Source organism: Micropterus dolomieu, linkage group LG04, assembly GCF_021292245.1.
Source record: "Micropterus dolomieu isolate WLL.071019.BEF.003 ecotype Adirondacks linkage group LG04, ASM2129224v1, whole genome shotgun sequence".
Lineage (NCBI taxonomy): Eukaryota > Metazoa > Chordata > Actinopteri > Centrarchiformes > Centrarchidae > Micropterus > Micropterus dolomieu.
The window spans coordinates 22,041,013-22,058,790 of record NC_060153.1 but is presented as its reverse complement, the minus strand read 5'-3'; the positions used below and the strand labels follow the sequence as shown (position 1 = coordinate 22,058,790).

At 41.9% G+C, this 17,778-nt stretch overlaps 1 protein-coding gene across 6 annotated transcripts in view; it reads left to right on the top strand.

Annotated features, from left to right (window-relative positions):
* The first annotated feature begins 1,615 nt into the window (after positions 1-1,615).
* The window catches only part of dnm2b (dynamin 2b), a 19,367-nt gene continuing 3,204 nt past the window's right edge, over positions 1,616-17,778 (top strand). The window contains exons 1-21 of one of the 6 annotated variants that reach the window (XM_046046648.1): positions 1,616-2,037; positions 4,830-4,903; positions 5,931-6,080; positions 6,168-6,371; positions 7,688-7,786; positions 8,090-8,250; positions 8,739-8,881; positions 8,969-9,104; positions 9,530-9,597; positions 10,016-10,154; positions 12,132-12,218; positions 12,319-12,389; positions 13,371-13,425; positions 14,488-14,514; positions 14,791-14,901; positions 15,174-15,283; positions 15,388-15,499; positions 16,207-16,374; positions 16,521-16,747; positions 17,134-17,382; positions 17,645-17,778. In XM_046046648.1, coding sequence (XP_045902604.1) covers positions 1,877-2,037; positions 4,830-4,903; positions 5,931-6,080; positions 6,168-6,371; positions 7,688-7,786; positions 8,090-8,250; positions 8,739-8,881; positions 8,969-9,104; positions 9,530-9,597; positions 10,016-10,154; positions 12,132-12,218; positions 12,319-12,389; positions 13,371-13,425; positions 14,488-14,514; positions 14,791-14,901; positions 15,174-15,283; positions 15,388-15,499; positions 16,207-16,374; positions 16,521-16,747; positions 17,134-17,382; positions 17,645-17,714 — 2,622 coding nt within the window. In that variant the 5' untranslated portion in view covers positions 1,616-1,876 and the 3' untranslated portion in view covers positions 17,715-17,778. Of the gene's footprint in view, positions 2,038-4,829; positions 4,904-5,930; positions 6,081-6,167; positions 6,372-7,687; positions 7,787-8,089; positions 8,251-8,738; positions 8,882-8,968; positions 9,105-9,529; positions 9,598-10,015; positions 10,155-11,108; positions 11,248-12,131; positions 12,219-12,318; positions 12,390-13,370; positions 13,426-14,487; positions 14,515-14,790; positions 14,902-15,173; positions 15,284-15,387; positions 15,500-16,206; positions 16,375-16,520; positions 16,748-17,133; positions 17,383-17,644 lie in introns of all 6 variants that reach the window. The other 5 variants (XM_046046649.1, XM_046046652.1, XM_046046653.1 and 2 more) reach the window with 5 other exon arrangements.

Below are 17,778 nucleotides of genomic sequence, written 5' to 3'. Positions count from 1 at the left end.
CTTAGTTATGCTGCTATAGGCCTAGACTGCCGGGGGGTTTCCTATGATGCACTGAGCTCCTCTCTCCTCTACTTTCTCTCCCTCTGTATGCAACCTCATCCCATTATTGCACGTTACTAACACAACTTCTCCCCTTTCTGGTAGTCTTGTGCTTTCTCGTCCCTCTCCTCTCTCCTCCTATCACTTCCTGCAGGTGTTTCTGGCTCTGGAGCTGTGGAGTCTGGATCTATGGCTGCGGGTCACCTGCTGCCCCCGTGTTCCTGCTCGACACCCTCTGCTGCAACGACTATTGTTGCTAGTCTTATTGTTATTATTGTTATTATAATCATTAACATTACGACTGTTACCATTAACACTACTATAAATATCTGTACCATTTTTCATTTAGTCTATAGCAACATCACCTTTACCGTCTGTACCTCTGTGTGTATATTGTGTAGGCTGCCTCCCTCCCCTCTCTCTCCTTCCATTCCTCTCTTTTTCTCTCTGTTCCTCTCCTGCCCTCCCTCTCTCTCCTTTACCCCAACCGGTCGAGGCAGATGGCCGCCCACCCTGAGCCATGGTTCTGCTCGAGGTTTCTGCCTCTTAAAAGGAAGTTTTTCCTTGCCTCTGTCGCCTAGTGCTTGCTCTTGGTGGGAACTGTTGGGCTTCTGTAAATAGCATCACAGAGTACGGTCTAGACCTGCTCTTTTATGAAAAGCGCTGTGAGATAACTGTTGTTGTGATTTGGCGCTATTTAAATAAAATTGAATTGAATTGAAACCTGCTGCAAAGAGTATTGGTGTCTGGTTCAATAGTAGTTTAAGTTTTGAGCAGCACACCACAAAGCTTGTACAATCATGTTTTTTACCCATTTAGAAATATTTCAAAATAACGATCAATGATAACTTTTAAGGACACTGAGACCATTTTACACGCCTTCATCTCATCACGCCTGTATTACTGCAACAGCCTTTTTACTTGCTTAACCCAAAACCAATTGATCGACTCCAGACTGACCTCAACTCAGTTGCCAGGCTTTTAACCAGAACAAAGAAATACGATCGCATAATCCCTGTTTTAGCTTCATTACACTGGCCCCCAGTATGTTTTAAAATCGACTTTTAGAATTTAGTAGTCAAGTTTAGTAATCAATAAAATAGATTTTTTTTTTTTTATTAGAGATTTGCTGTGGCTCTGTCAAAAGAGAGAGAGAGAGAGAGTTACAGGTGAGGTTTGAAGATGGTTTACAGCAGACAGTTGTCACAGGTTATTTTTTATTGACTGATGTCTCCGATTTATATTGTCAATATAAATTTAAAATATCTGTTTAAAATCAGTAATGAGTAAAATTCACATTAGCCAATATAAGTCCTGTTTTAGGCAACTTAAAGCTATTCATGCAGTGAACCAGGTGAAGATGACGCCCAACACGTAGGCTAGGCCTATATGTTTCGTGTTTTTTATTATAAACACATCCAGAATTTTCATTGCTCCCATTTCAAAGTGCAAGTCCCAAAAGCTGTGCTGTAGAAATGATATGTCTGTGTACATTGACAGATGCCCCAGCTGACCAATGACAGAGCAAAGTGACGCTTGGGGCGGAGCCACACTCTCCGGCGGAGGCTGGGTGTCGCCTGACCGGATGATGACAGAACTTTTAGGTTTAATGTGGCTACTTTTATCACATAACCTTCCAGTTGAAACCTCACCAGCGCTCTGACTGCAGTCGGGACTCTTAACTGCTTGGTGTTTTCATAAAATAAAGTCTTAGAGTCTGTGACAGACTGCTGTGCCATCTGGGAACTTTTGGTTTGCTGGAAGAGCCACCTTTTGGCTCTTATTTGACCGGGGAGAAGAGCAGAATAGAGCCCACTGGGCTGACCGAGGTGCCGCTATGGGTAACCGGGGAATGGAAGACCTCATTCCCCTCATCAACAAACTCCAGGACGCCTTCAGCTCCATCGGCCAGACATGCAACTTGGACCTGCCGCAGATAGCGGTCGTCGGTGGCCAGAGCGCAGGGAAGAGCTCCGTGTTGGAGAATTTCGTCGGGAGGTTGTACCGTTTATATGTAGTTTTGGATTAATCTGTCATTGTGCATGTGGTTTATGACTGTAGTTTGTGCCTGTCGCTGTTCTTTTAAGACAAACTACGCCGAACTTTTGCGTAAACGTCGCCAACAAAGCACTTGGTTACGCGCTGTGTGTGTCAGTGCCTCCCAGTTCCTAACGTTTTTTTTTTCCGCCAGCGGATTCTTTCCATTTTGGAGCTGAGCCTATTCACGACCCAAAATAACGCATTTTACGCAACAAATCAGCTGTAGAAAACCGGAGGGGGGCTCTTTAGTCGAGAGCTCCACATCCTTAATCCACAGTAAAAACTTCCTCAGCAGGAATATTAACACTGATCCGTGCTGTTACTGCTTCAGGCCCAGTCTGGTAAACATTTACAAAGGCTGTTTTTTTTCCTTGAGACTGCTTGCCTCAATGGTTGTAAACACAAATTTATAGGCCTCACACTACATAGGCCAGGTCAATGTTTTACTTTCAAGGTTGTTGGCGGGTTTGATGAGATCATCATCAGATAGACAGAATTATTGGAGAGTCACACTGACAGTATGAAAAATCAAAGTAGTCTGCTCTGCCAGCGCGCCTGCTGCTGAATGTCTTTGTGAGGTTGATGAATGAGTTTGAAGGAATTTGAAAGAGCAGTTGTTTGACGGCAAATAGCAGCAAACCAACTGTGCCATCAGTGCCATTTGTTAGGGTCACTGCTCAGTTTACAACAACATAGAAAATACTGGCGTAAGAGGTTTTGTTTTGCAGTTAAAACACAGTTACACACGCCTTGGGAGAAAATCTTTTCATGAGGAAAAGGAAAGGGAAGAAGATACGGTTGTGTTGCCGCAGTAGAGGCCTCATCCGCTGAAGATATCCGCAGCAGCTTTGTGTTTTATCTCCAAGTGAAGGTGCCCAGAAAAGGTTCCTCTACACAGAATGATTCCACTTGTTGTCCAAGAGATAGGGAATGTTGATTAGGCCGCCATGTCTCCTTATTTTCCTGTTGCCTTTTGTCTCCGAGTCCCAAGCAGTGGCTCGGGGAGACAGTAGGGGCATTGATGTGTTTGTGCTGGGGTCATCAGTGATGTCACCAGCTGCACTGTCATGTGTATATGACACACTGGGTACCAGATACCCACAGAAGGGTACTCCACTGTTTTCATGTTAGTTAATTAGCCTAGTGACAGAGGTGTAAGACTGGATTATGAGATCAGTTTATTAAATTTTTACTTAATTGAAGCAGGTTTTAGTTTGTCAGGGCAGCAACTAACAGTTATTTAAATTCTTGATCAGTCAATTTATTGTTTTCCACTTAATCGGATAGACCAGTGGTCCTCAACCTGGGGGTACAGACCCCTCTAATGGGGCGTAGGATTCATCTAAGGGGTCACAAGATGATTAAAAGATTGTTCTTCTTTGTTTTTAGATTTTTCTATATTTTCTTTTGTGTGTAAAATATTGGAAGGTTTTACATTTTCCGGCCTTTAATAATTTTACAAAACATTTGTTTTGAGGGGGAAATAAGTCTTTAGTGGTCAAATGCAAGCAGTGACAAGAAGTGGCAAGTAATCACTGTTCATTTTACATGGTCAAAAGCCAGGATGGTTGGGAATATGGTTGCAACTAATGATCATTTTCACTATTGAGTATTGATTAGATTATTATTTTGATTAACTGAGTCATTCTGTAGTGTATGAAAAGTAAAAACAACTGTGAAAAACGCTAGCTCTGAAAGCACAAGATGATGCCTTCAGATGACTTGTTTTGTCCGACCAACAGTCTGAAATGACAAGTGACAAGATGTTCAGCTTAAAATGATAGAAAACAAAGAAAAACACCAAATTCTCACATTCAAGAGGCTGAAACCCGAAAATGAAGACCAGAAAAAGATTTTAATGACTGAAACCGTAGATCATGACTCAAAATTGTTGCAGATGAATTTTTCATTCTTTTGGTCGTAGTTGGGAACCACTGAATGAGACTATAAAATGTAAACAAAAATAACAAGTAGACAACCTTGCAAGTTACCAGAGGCCAAACCAGCAAATGTTTGGGTTAGATTTAATTGATTAACTGTCTTGTTGGTGATCGTATTATTCATGTTGAAACTTTCACAAGTGACAGGAAGAGATGAGGAAAGAGGATGGGAATCACTCTTGTGTAACATCCTGACTGCTCTGTCAGCAGTGGACAACAGGCACAGGGTGTGTGAGTCTTTTTCTGTGTGTGGCTATATGTGTGTGTGTACAGCCTGCTTACCTCACGCTGAAACCCAGTCTTTGCTGCTGACCTGGCAAAGAAAGACAGACAGACACAGACATATTCTGGTAGCCTGGAGAGATGTGTGGTCAGTGACCTGGACATGATCACAATTCTATTGAACAGCAGTTTCCATTCTGATGATGTGTGTACTGAGAGGAGGGGATAGAGACACGTTTCTTTCTCTCTGTACTATTTATAATGAATAAGGTTGTAAGTCAATCTTTGCCTGACATCAATAATGCACACATGAACATGCACAGGCTCTAGGGATTCATTTTTAGAGCTTGTACTATTTTGGTCAAAGATGACACATATTTTGTATTTTGGCATAGAATGCCTCCCATATATTTATTTACTGAGAAAAGTTTTACTGAAAACTGGATTAATGTTTTTGATTAGTCTTGTTCTACTTTTATTGATTTGACATATCGTGGTGAAACATGCCAAATGGCAATTTGCCTGTCAATACCTTCTCCCTAAGTTGTGTGTTTGTGTGTTAATCTTTATCTGTTGTATCTCTCTCAGGGACTTTTTGCCCAGAGGATCCGGCATCGTCACCCGTCGTCCTCTCATCCTCCAACTGATCAACAGTAAAGCAGGCAAGTTGTATGCATCAGTCAAACAGTTTGGAAAGGGTTTGCACACTTAAATCTTTTCAAGAAATAGAGTCAGGTGTGTGTAGCCAAAATTAACAGTCCTTTCTAATAAAAACGAACAAGAATCAGTAAAAAAGTAATAAATGTTTTCCATCATCGGCACAACTTGCATAACTGCAAATGTACACATGGATGTACTGATGACAGGTTTAGACACACACTGTTAGTACTTGGAGAGGGAAACCTGGGAAAAACAAAGTTGCTGCTGGAAGTGGTGTTGGTGGGCCAATAGGGTCCTAGTAAAATCCCAGTGCAGTGACAGGGATGCTTTGCTATAGGAGATGCCGTCTTTTGGATGAGATGAGAATGTGGTCATTAACAATCCCAGAGTACATTTCCCAAAGAATATTCCCAACCTGGCTCTCTCCTTGGGGTGGCTGTGGCTCAGGAGGTAGAGCGGGTTGGCTGATAATCGGAAGGTCGGCGGTTCAATCCCTGGCTCCCCCTGGTTGCGTGTCGAAGTGTCCTTGGGCAAGATACTGAACCCCGAATTGCCCCTGGTGGCTGTTCCGCCAGTGTATGAGTGAGTGTGAATGTTAGTTTCTGTTTGAGCACTTAGGCTCAGTATGTGAATGCAGATGTAGTGTAAAAGCGCTTTGAGTGGTCAAAAAGACTAGAAAGGCGCTATACAAGTACAGAGCATTTACATTTTACATTCCATTTGGCCACCTAATCATCCCCCAATGTTAATGCCTTCATGTTTCCCTCTCCACCTCAAGCTGATGTGTGGTGAGCGTTCTGATGCAAAATGTCAAGATAAAGCGCTATATATAAATGTTATCCCATTATATTTTTAAATGTACTTTAAATCTGTATTATTGAAAGCTTATTACAACATGTTTTATGCAACTAATTTATCCCTTTTTAGTTCTTCCCCTTATCCCCTTATCTTGTCATATTGTTTTAATGTTCATCTCCCTTCAATCCATAGCCTTCTCTACTGTCTAAATCTCTCATTGTCTCCATGTAGAGTATGCAGAGTTCCTGCACTGTAAGGGACGTAAGTTTGTGGACTTTGATGAGGTCCGTCTGGAGATTGAAGCGGAGACTGACAGGCTCACTGGATCCAACAAGGGCATCTCCCCCATCCCGATCAACCTCCGTGTCTACTCCCCTAATGGTAACACACGCACACATGCACATACAAACTCAGCCTTCTAGCTTCACGTTTCCAACCTCTGTCTTCCTTTATGCTGACCTCTCTCAGTGCTAAACCTGACCCTGATCGACCTGCCGGGGATGACCAAAGTGCCCGTGGGAGACCAGCCACAGGACATCGAGCACCAGATCAGGGAGATGCTGATGCAGTTCATCACCAAGGACAGCTGTCTGATCCTGGCCGTCACCCCAGCCAACACTGACCTGGCCAACTCTGATGCCCTCAAGATTTCTAAGGAGGTGGACCCTCAGGGTAAGGGGACGTTGTGACAGTGAGGAAAGTTTTTGTTTAGGATCCTGTTTATCTGTCTGTTCCATCCATTTCTATGGATACTTGTCTAAATGCAAACATTTGGAACAAGGTTATTACTCTTTGCTGTATCTTGCAGCCGTTATCAATCTTCTTCTTTCTATTAATCTTTGCCTCCTTGCAGGAGCCGGCTCGTCAGAATAATTAACAGTTACACTATTAAAAGACCTCCTGGCAACATAGATTTTAGACATATCATTGAATTTAATCATCTCCGCCTTTGGCCTTGGTTGGGTCCAGACATTTGAATCCGCCTAATTCTGTCTGATATCAGGCAACCTTTGTCCTTCTTTCATTGAAGGCAAAATATGTTTTTAACCATTTAATAACAACATACTGTGTGTCTGTAGCATTGTCAAAATGTACAAAAATGAACCCACCCAAATATTAAGGATTAAGGTAGTGACTGGGGTTCAGAGCAGGGCTCAGCTGCAAATCATGATGTGAAATCCCCTTTCTGTAGTATCAAATAACTAATTAAAACCAAACTTGAAAATGAACACTTGAACATAGATCAACTTGATAATGATTTATGACCTGTACTGCAGCCATCGATGTGGCTTCACTTTTGGGGGGCTGTCATGTATGCAGAAGTTCAAGCAAATTATCCAGTCACACTTTATGAGCAGAAAGGGTAGGTCTACCCTAAATTTGCCTATATCCATAAATTGGTTTAAGTAAGTATTATTTACTCAATTGCTGGCATATAAACATTCTTGTTAGCCATGCTAGTGGCAGTTGGTCTTTCTCAGGATTAATTGTAATAACTTTGGTCATTCCTTAACTTTTTGTCTTGCCTTGTCATCTAGTCTAAATTTTAACCTGTCCAATACTTTTGTTTATGACCAAAAACGTGCAAAACTAATGACATTTCCATCAACCTCAGCTGTTTTTTTTTTTTTTTTTTGTTTAGTGCTTATTAGCAAATGTTAGCATCATAATATGCTACTGTAAGATGTTGATCAAGATGCTATATAACATGGTTATCATTGTAAACATTGTACCTGCTTAACATTAGCATGTTAGCATTGCCATTGTGAGAATGTTAGCATGCTGATGTTAGCATTTAGCTCAATGCAGCACTGTGCCAAAGTGCAGCCTCATTATATATTTTAAGCAGTGTATGTAAGTTTTTAACAGATGCTACATGTTTTTGACACTACAAAAAGACTGCTAACACGTTGTTCCACTGTGGGCTATTAGAATGTAACTGGCTATATGTGAGTATTAGAACATAATCGTGACACCTTTGTCTTCAGGGCTGCGGACCATTGGTGTGATCACAAAGCTGGACTTGATGGACGAGGGGACGGATGCACGAGACATCCTGGAAAACAAACTACTGCCACTCCGCAGAGGTAAAACCACACACACACACACACACACACACACAGACACACAAAATGCAAAGCAGTCAGAGAGCATTAGGACTGTTGTGTTGGTTCTGCACATTGGATTGGAAATGAAAAAATGTCATTGACATTAAAGTGACACTAAGTTTTAATTTGACAGTGTAGGAATGGAAGCCCTTTAAATACCTAGTATTTGAATTTTACAAAGTAACAGGACAAGTTAACATTTGGGTACAAATATGCAGTCTGAAGTCTTCTCAGGTTGAAAACATAAAAAAATCTTGGTTGCTCCTCTGTATTTTTCTTTAGGGTACATCGGTGTGGTGAACCGCAGTCAAAAGGACATCGATGGGAAGAAAGACATCCGCGCTGCTTTGGCTGCTGAGAGGAAGTTCTTCCTGTCGCACCCGGCATACAGACACATTGCAGAGCGCATGGGCACACCACATCTGCAGAAGACGCTCAATCAGGTGAGATACACACACACACACACACGCACACAAACCTTCTATTTCTATAGTTGTGAGGATCCTAATTGTCATAAGGCGTTCCCTAGACCCTAACCCTAACCTTAACCGTCACAACTAAAATGCTGATCCTAACCTTAATCTAAACCTAACTCTACACTAACTCTTAAAATAAAGTCTTTACCTTTAAACAGCCCTTTGACTTTACTTTCCAAAAATGTCCTCACTCGGTTGGTTAAAATCTTGTTCTGGTCCTCACTGTGTAGGAAGTACAAGTACACACACACACACATCCACACACACACACAATTTAAGTTTATTACATATTTTTAATGTAACGTTTAAGCTTAATTTTGTGACTAAATTCCATAGCTATCAATATTTTCTCTGGTATGTTTGCATTTGTTTCTCAACATGATGTCTGTTAGTGGAGATTTGCTGCACTGAACTTAATTACATTAATTCATTAAATTAATTTTATTTCTCTCCAGCAACTTACCAACCACATCCGTGACACATTGCCAGGGTTACGCAGTAAGCTTCAAAGCCAGCTGTTATCACTGGAGAAGGAGGTGGAGGAGTACAAGAACTTCCGCCCTGACGACCCCACACGCAAGACCAAGGCTTTACTCCAGTAAGTAAGCACACACACACACACACGCAGAAACACAAATACACATTTGTTTAAGAAGTTAAGACATTTCCGTTACACAACCTGCAGGATGGTGCAGCAATTTGGCGTGGACTTTGAGAAGTGCATAGAAGGGTCTGGGGATCAGGTGGACACCTCTAACTTGTCTGGTGGAGCGAAGATCAACCGCATCTTTCATGAGCGCTTTCCCTTCGAGTTGGTGAAGGTGACGAGCGTTATGTCTAATTTCATCATGGATATAATCATTATGTTTTATAGATTTCAATGGTTACATTTCAGCCACAGTTTTTTATCATTGAATTTGGAAAGGAATGGCTCTCTTTTCTTTTCCAGAAAAGCCAGCTTTGTGAAAGAATTGTTTTTCTAAGGGTAAACAAGTGGCTCTGTGACTGTTTTGTATTTACAGCACTGATGTAGTAATCTATGTAGCAATCTTTATAAATACTGTCATACTGTTGCTTAAGCTCTCATAAATCTAATACCAAGAATGGGCACACAAACCCACAGACTCTTCCACTTGTTTGGCTTCATGTTTGTCTGTGTGTCAGTTTACGCTTGGCAATGGAAAGTAGCATTTATTTTGCATAGAACAAACACAGTCTAAGCTTTCTTTTTTGCACTGTGTCTTAGATGGAGTTTGATGAGAAAGAGCTGAGGAAAGAGATCAGTTATGCCATCAAGAACATCCACGGAGTCAGGCAAGTTGAAACAGCCTGCAAAAGGCACATCACACGTAGCACACATGCCTTCACTGTTGTTGTTGTCACACTTGTGTGTGCTTACCTGTCTGCCAGCTTTTCCCCTGTTTGTGTCTGTTCAGCTTTATGAAAACCTTCAGTCTTCTCTCTCTTGAAGTGTCAGTGTCTCTCCTGTTTTTCAAATCTTCATTAAGTGTGCTGGCTCTTCTGTCTGTCTTTGTTTTCTTTTATCTGTGTTTTTATCCCCGGGGCTTATGTTAGTCTTATGGTTTTCTGGTTTTCTTCTGCTATTCCTCTTTTGGTCTCAATGTCTGTCTGCTCATGTCTTCCTTCATCTGTGTGCCTGTCTCACACTCTTTCTGTGTCTATCTACCCTCCTCCCCCTGCTCCATGTCTGTCTTGTCTGTATGTCCTTCAGGACAGGCCTGTTCACCCCAGACCTGGCGTTTGAGGCCATAGTGAAAAAGCAGATCATTAAGCTGAAAGAGCCGTGTCTGAAATGCATCGACCTGGTGATCCAGGAGCTCATCAACACAGTCAGACAGTGCACTAATAAGGTATCACTGCATGGTCTCCTGCCCGGTTGCCTCACCGTACATACACACCGCAGAGACCATTCAATTTAAGAGCTGCCGGGGGCCGTTTTATAAAGCAGCCCTTTTAGTTTTTAGCTCTGTGCTTTTGGATATCATTTCAGTATCTCAGGCTGAAAATAAATTGGATGAATTCAAAGGAAGGGTTCAGTTCTTTCACCTGCTTTGAAGTTAACCTGCATGAACATAGGTGGGTGTATTTGAAAGTCCTGGCTGTACTGCAGTGCACTGGAGTATTATCTCTGAGAGGCTGTGTGGTCAGAAACAGACAGGTTGTTACATGTTCCAGTACAGGTTCATTACAAAACAAGCTGCAGGCTTGGTTTTAAGCTACAGCTCAAACAAGGCTAAGAGTCTACAGCCATGCTGGCGGCTCTGTGAAGTATAATGGTTACCATGTTCACCCTCTTAGTTTAGTGTGTTAGCATGCTAACATTTGATCTAACTAGCATTAAACACAAAGTACAGAAGAGGCTGATGGGAATGATATTATTTTTGCAGATATTTGATCATAAACTATTTTATTGGCATCCTGATCAGATGGTGGCGCTAAAGGAAATATAAAGGATCATCAAAGTGATTAGGATTTATCGTGTGGGAAACACAACAAACCATCTAATGGTTGTCGACAAACCGACGTTGCCAAAGCTGTAGGCTGACTCTTAATATACACATGAAGAGGAATCTAAAATCAAAATGAACCTGCAGCTTGTTTCCTGTTCTGTACATGAAGTAGAACTAACTAAAAACCTGTTTTTTTTTTCTTTGTCCTCAATCTTCTTCATTCTTTTCCTTTTCAACTTTATTTCCCCCCAAAACTATTCCATCCAACTTGTGCTTTCATTTTGACCCATGCTACACACCGCCTCCTCCTTCACCTGACATTAAACCTCCAACTCCCATGATGCCTCACTACAGGACAGGCCTGTTCACCCCAGACCTGGCATTTGAGGCCATAGTGAAAAAGCAGATCATTAAGCTGAAAGACCCATGTCTGAAATGTGTTGACCTGGTCGTCACCGAGCTTGTCACCCTGATCAGGAAGTGCACTGAAAAGGTAAACTTGAGCAGCGGAGAGACAGATGTGATAAATACAGAGAGGTGACTGAAATGGGATAGAGTGAAGGTAAAACGGATGCAAACGAAGGGTGATAGAGAGATGAAGAAATTACAAAAATCTCAATAATTACTAACTTGTCAGCGTCTAGTGTTGTTGATCATTACCCCTCACCGCTGCTTGAAAGCTTCCCTCAGCACACGTCCCACAATCCTTAGCCTGTGGTTCCCTCTATAATGACAAATCTAAAAGAGCCCTTTCCAATTCTGATCCTGGACCCCTACCAGCCCACTTACTCCATCAGCACTGCTTTTGGTGATTTATATAACAACCCCACACCCTACCCCGCTTATCAAATCAAATCCCAACTCTAACACTAAGAAATGTGGCTGTTTTGGGAGATTTGTATGTATGTGTCCTGTGATACACCCTTTGACAACAATAATACAACCTATACAAGACCCCGCCAGACCATATCCTATCATCGTCTCTTTCTGGACTTTAACCTCATCTCTTTTCCTAATTCCTCCCTGATTTGTTGACACTCGTTATCAGCTTGAGAAAATTCTGCAAATAAAAAAGTTTTAGTTCACTGTTTCTTTACACTTGTCACAGTTTAGTTGTTATCACAACATGACAAGACTCAACAACAAATGACAAGGAATCTCAAGCTGATATGGAAGTCATTGGTGCATGCCTCCTCAGTCTTTATGTGTCAAATGTCTTGCCTCATATTTGTGTTTGTGCTGTCAGCGGCTGGGTGTAGCTGCTCATGAGGATACGCAGTGTTTACAGTGTTGTGTAAGTCTATATAGGTGTGTGTCCTGTAATCACAGTGCCTGCAGTAGTGTGTCTTCGTGTGTTTTCTCTGTCTGTGTCTAAAGCTGGGATCGTACCCTCGACTGAGAGAAGAGACCGAGAGAATCGTCACCACTTACGTCAGAGAGAGAGACAGCAAGACCAAAGACCAGGTGTGTGTGTGTGACACAGAGCGAGAAAGATGCATCCTACTTATACATTTTTACAGTTTCACTTCTTTGTGGACGTAACATGTTATGTTTTGCCACTCAGGTGCTGCTGTTGATTGACATTGAGCTATCCTACATCAACACTAACCATGAGGACTTCATTGGTTTTGCAAAGTAAGACATAAATTAAGATACTTATTGATGAGTTTCATTAGGATCAGAAATTAAAGGTCTATCTTTGATTAGTCGATTGACAAGCAAAGCTTTGTTGGTTTCATCTGATGTTTTTCTTTGTCATATATGAGCAAGTGAATATGTCAACTTGGGCTCTGGGACATTACAATGCTTTTTTTTTTATTCATCGCTTTGTCCACAAAATACTTAAGTATTATTTATAGACAAAGCAATGAATAAAAAACCCCAATTGTGATTCACTTCAGCCTCTTGTGGCCGAAATGAGTATTACAACAACAAACACTGGGGAAAGAAATTCAGCTGCCAAACATTTTTCCCTCTTTACAGTTGAATTTTTTTTAAGGAACTCCTGGCACATCTTTTTTTCCCCGCCTATTCTTAAGTTTAACATTCTTAAAACTATTTATTTTTGGACTTAATGGATCACCAGAAAAATCATACATATTCCTACATATTCCAATATTCCTACACCAATCATTGTTTAATAGTTTGTGCTCGTTAACCTACAAGTGATAAAGATATTCATATGTTCAAAATCACAACAAATTAGGACGTTTTTGCTTTCTTAATAGTAGAACGGAAGCTCAGGAATAGATGGACAGCAAAGTAACTGTCCACCATTATGAGAAGAGATTTGTGTGGATGTGCTGCAGTTCTTCGTCATATGTGACAATGAATTGAATGTCTTTGGGATTTAGAATGCTGATCAGACAAATTAGATAAGACCACCGTCATCTTGAGCTTGTTATGGGCATTATCTAACCATTTTCTAAAGTTTTATAGACCAAACTAAGAAAACAATGGGCAGAATACTAGACAGACACTGAGAATAATCATTAGCTGTGGCCCTAGAGTAGGAAATACCTTCATCCTTGCATCAGATCTTCATCTCAGTGCCCTGTTTTAAATATGTACTGTATCTTAGACCAGAGTTTATGTTATTGAATCTCTTTCCTGCAGTGCCCAGCAAAGGACTGCTGCTAATGCCACCAAGAAGAGAGTCATGCCCAATCAGGTAACTCACTCATTTAAGCAAATAAACTGTGCATCCGATATAAAGCCTTCACACCACTGTCGCATCTTAGCAGCTGCTTTCTCCTGTTGTTTTCTTATTTCTTGTTCCTTCTGTTTGTCTCAGCCCGTCTCTCCTGTCATTGTTCCCCTGTGTTGCTTCACATTTACATACTCTTGTCTGTGCCCCTCTTGTCTTTTCTCTTTATTTCCCTTTCCTCTTTCTCCTCTTCTCTTACTCCTTTTTTTATCGTCCAGGGAGAAATTCTTGTAAGTATCATACCCCCTGCACCTCCACTTGTCACTTCCTCTTTGGGTGGGTGGGGGAGTCAGCGGCCATTCAGACCATGTCGAGAAAGATTTGTGCTCCTTGACGAAGAAGGGGGAAGTGAAAGAGTTACGCTCATGGATGTATCATGAGAACTGGATACCATGAACCAAGATGGCTGCCATTCTTGCTAAGTTTCTTACCCAGCAAATAGCAAATTCTGTATTGCACAGACCACTGCACATTCACATTAGCGAATCTTTCCATGTCCCATTGACTTTGCACAGGGATGATGGTACACAGACAATGAGACTTTTCTATGCTCTGGGAAAGTCTTACAAACATTAAGTCTTTATGGTTTAAAAATTAACAATACAAAGATTAATACTCATCTTTGTCTGCAGCTTGAGGTTAACTGTCAACAGTTTTACAGCTTGCTTCTAGACATTTTGGTGCCCTACTAGATCAGTACAACTTTACTATTATATACTTGGTATGGTATACTTATGGTATATATATTTTTTTATATCTTTCACTCATTAACTACCTAATGACTCGAGTGTCCCAGTTATGAGTTTTATCCTTGTTTTGATAACATGTGGGATATGAACATAAGTGACCTATCTGGTTATCCATGTCTCTGATTTGTATGCAGCGGTGTGCACAAATAAAATGTGTGGGTCACAAAATAAGAGACAGCCAGCAGTAACTCTATACTATATTCATGGTTACACCACCCAGTCTTGGGTGTCCGCTTAATATCCCTGTGTCTGTTCCCTTTGTCTTCTTGTCCGTCAGTCTGGCAGAGAGAGGGATGCAGAGAAGGTGACTTTTCATTGGTCATTATTTGCTTTTACTTTCATTGGTCATTATTTGCTTTTACTGTCTACAGGTTGATCTGACTGCACTGTGCTCTTTTCTTTTTAATGATGAATACTGTCACACCGGCATGACTTTTTTGTATTTTGATGCCAATTCTCTGCATGTGTCTATATTTTTGTCTTTCCTTTTTTTTTAGATGTTCTTTTTGCTTGCTGTTCATCCACATTGCCCCTCTTGTGGGGTGTGTGGTTTAGCCAACTGTTGGACTCTCGTTTGCAGGTGATCCGCAGAGGCTGGCTTACTATCAACATCAGTATCATGAAGGGAGGATCTAAGGACTACTGGTTTGTCCTGACTGCTGAGTCTCTCTCCTGGTACAAAGATGAGGAAGTAAGGCTGCTAACAGGACAGTAAATGCATGAAAATGTATAGTTTACATGCACTTTCTCTATGGCATAGAGAGGAAGTGTGCTTATTTTTAAAGATGAAACTTCCAGCACCCGGTAAAGTAATTACTGAGTTACTACAATAACACTACATTAAAACTGTAAAGTGCAGTCTTACTTGTTTTTAAAGAAAACACTTGATGCTGCTCTGTTGATGGATTCTTATAGTTTTCCTTCTGTCATATTCATCATTACATTACTGGGTATTTTTATCAGGAGAAAGAGAAGAAGTACATGCTGCCTCTTGACAACCTGAAGCTAAGAGATGTGGAGAAGGGTTTCATGTCCAGCAAACATGTCTTTGCCATCTTCAATACTGAACAGAGGTGTGGACGCTATGATCTTCGTAAACAATCAAGTTTATGGTGTTCTATTTGTTGTAATCGTTGGTTAATGTGTGTGTGTGTGTGTGTGTGTGTGTGGCTTATAGGAATGTCTATAAAGACCTACGTCAGATTGAGCTGGCATGTGACACTCAGGAGGATGTCGACAGCTGGAAGGCTTCGTTCCTCAGGGCTGGTGTTTACCCAGAGAAAGACCAGGTACACAAGAGTGCGTTCACATTTTAAAGGCTGTAGGCCGTTTACAAAGGATTCCCTGTATTTCTTTAAATGTGGCCTGGTGATATTTAAAGATACACAGCACACAGTAACATATGAGAATTTTGTTAGCTGTTTGCATGTATTTGGGTAAGATGCATTTGTGAACAAAGTTGTAAACTGTATTTTACTTTACAGTGTTATTGTTTCTGAGGTACAGTAGGTTTTACAGAGCTCCAAAGCTCTTTTTATGCCTCTGCACAATAGCCGTGGTATTATGTTTTCAGGTTATTCATCCATCCGTATGTCCGTCCCATTCTTATGAACGCGATATAGCCGGGATCTAATAGGACTGTGTGGGTGTGGTTTGATCGGATTTAATTGACAGTGGCAAAACAAACAACTCTCATCAATTTCTGATTGTTGTATATTCAACCTGATTGGTGCTCAGAAGTAAATGACATTTTTCCAACAGAGCCCCGTCCACTTCTAAACAGTATCAAGCGCACAGACTAAACACAAAACAGATTTTTCCCTTGTGATATAACCAAAACTGGTCTAACTTTGATTCCCATCACTCAGAGTAACAATCGGAGGGAGACAATACATTTTCAGCTTCAACGGATCACACGAACAAAACATGAATTCACGTCTGCACTGCTTCTGCATCCCTCACATCTCCTTCTCTGTCTCTGTCTCTGTCTGTCCAGCCTGAGAGCGAAGATGCCATGAACCCCAGCGACACCGTGTCCATGGACCCGCAGCTGGAACGGCAGGTGGAGACCATTCGCAACCTTGTGGACTCATATATCAGCATCGTCAACAAGTCCATCAGAGACCTCATGCCCAAGACCATCATGCACCTCATGATCAACAGTGTAAGTCTTGTGTTTCTTTTTCCATTAGATCATCAACCTCTAGATCTAGAGAAATATGGTAAATGAAAAATAGGCTGGGCCACTCTCCCATATAGTCTTGACTGTATTAACCGTCCTTCCTCTACTGTTCCCACTCCCATCTCCAGGCGAAGGACTTCATCCACTCTGAGCTGCTGGCCTACCTGTACTCGGCCGGGGACCAGGGCAGTTTAATGGAGGAGTCAGCAGAGCAGGCTCAGAGGAGAGATGAGATGCTGAGGATGTATCACGCTCTGAAAGAGGCCCTGGTCCTCATAGGAGACATTAGCACCACCACGGTTTCTACTCCAGTGCCTCCTCCAGTAGACGACACCTGGATGGCCAAGGAGCCAAGGTAACAGATATAAATAAACACAAATATATTCTAAGTAACCAGAAATGTCAGTACAGAAATGCCAAACTACCGTAGGTTCGAGGTCATTTAGAAACAGTGTCGCCATTAGACAGTTTGTCCACCAGAGAGCACTGACATGCTGATTTTTCAATTGTATAATTATGTGTGTATATATAGATAGATAGATAGATTGATGTGTGTATATAAATATAAAATATGTTTAATGTGTTCTTACAGTGACTACCGTGACTTACCATGACTAATAATCCATAGTAGTCTTTTTCTTTAATTTTCATTCATTGTCTTGTCACTTTGGAAGTGTACTGAAGGTTCAAATGAATGAAATGTAACGCCTTACTCACTAGCATCCTCTCTTTCTGTCTCAGTCCTCCGCCGGCGTCCCGCACTGCCTCAGCAACAGCGCCCCCTCCCAGCCGACCCCCGGCAGTGAGGGGGCCTACCCCAGGTCCTCCACCCCCTCTCAACCCCTCACCAGCATTTGGAGCCCCGCCGGTGCCGTCTCGACCCGGCCCCAGCCAAACGGCCTTTGCAGGCGATCCCAACTCTAGTGTTGTGCCTCTTGTGCCTTCCAGGCCGGCCCGCGTGCCTCCAGCACTGCCGCCCGGCATTCCAAGGTAAAATCATGCACAGTCACACACACACACACACACACACACACACACACACACACACACACACACACACACAACATGATGCCTTTTCTGGTTTTGGTATTGAGGGAAGTTGCTGGGACAACCTAGACTGCTGGTGACGGGTCGTACTATATGTTCTGGCTTTTGGTGGATTGGGAATTGGTGCATGACTTTCTGATCATATTTTTCCTTGCATGTTTCTTTTCTCCCTCCCCCAACACCTCCCCCCTCTCTCTTCCTGCAGCAGAAGACCCCCGGCTGCTCCCAACCGGCCCACTGTCATACGTCCTTCAGAGCCCTCCCTGCTTGACTAGAAACACACACACACACACACACACACACACACACACACACACACACACACACACACACACACAC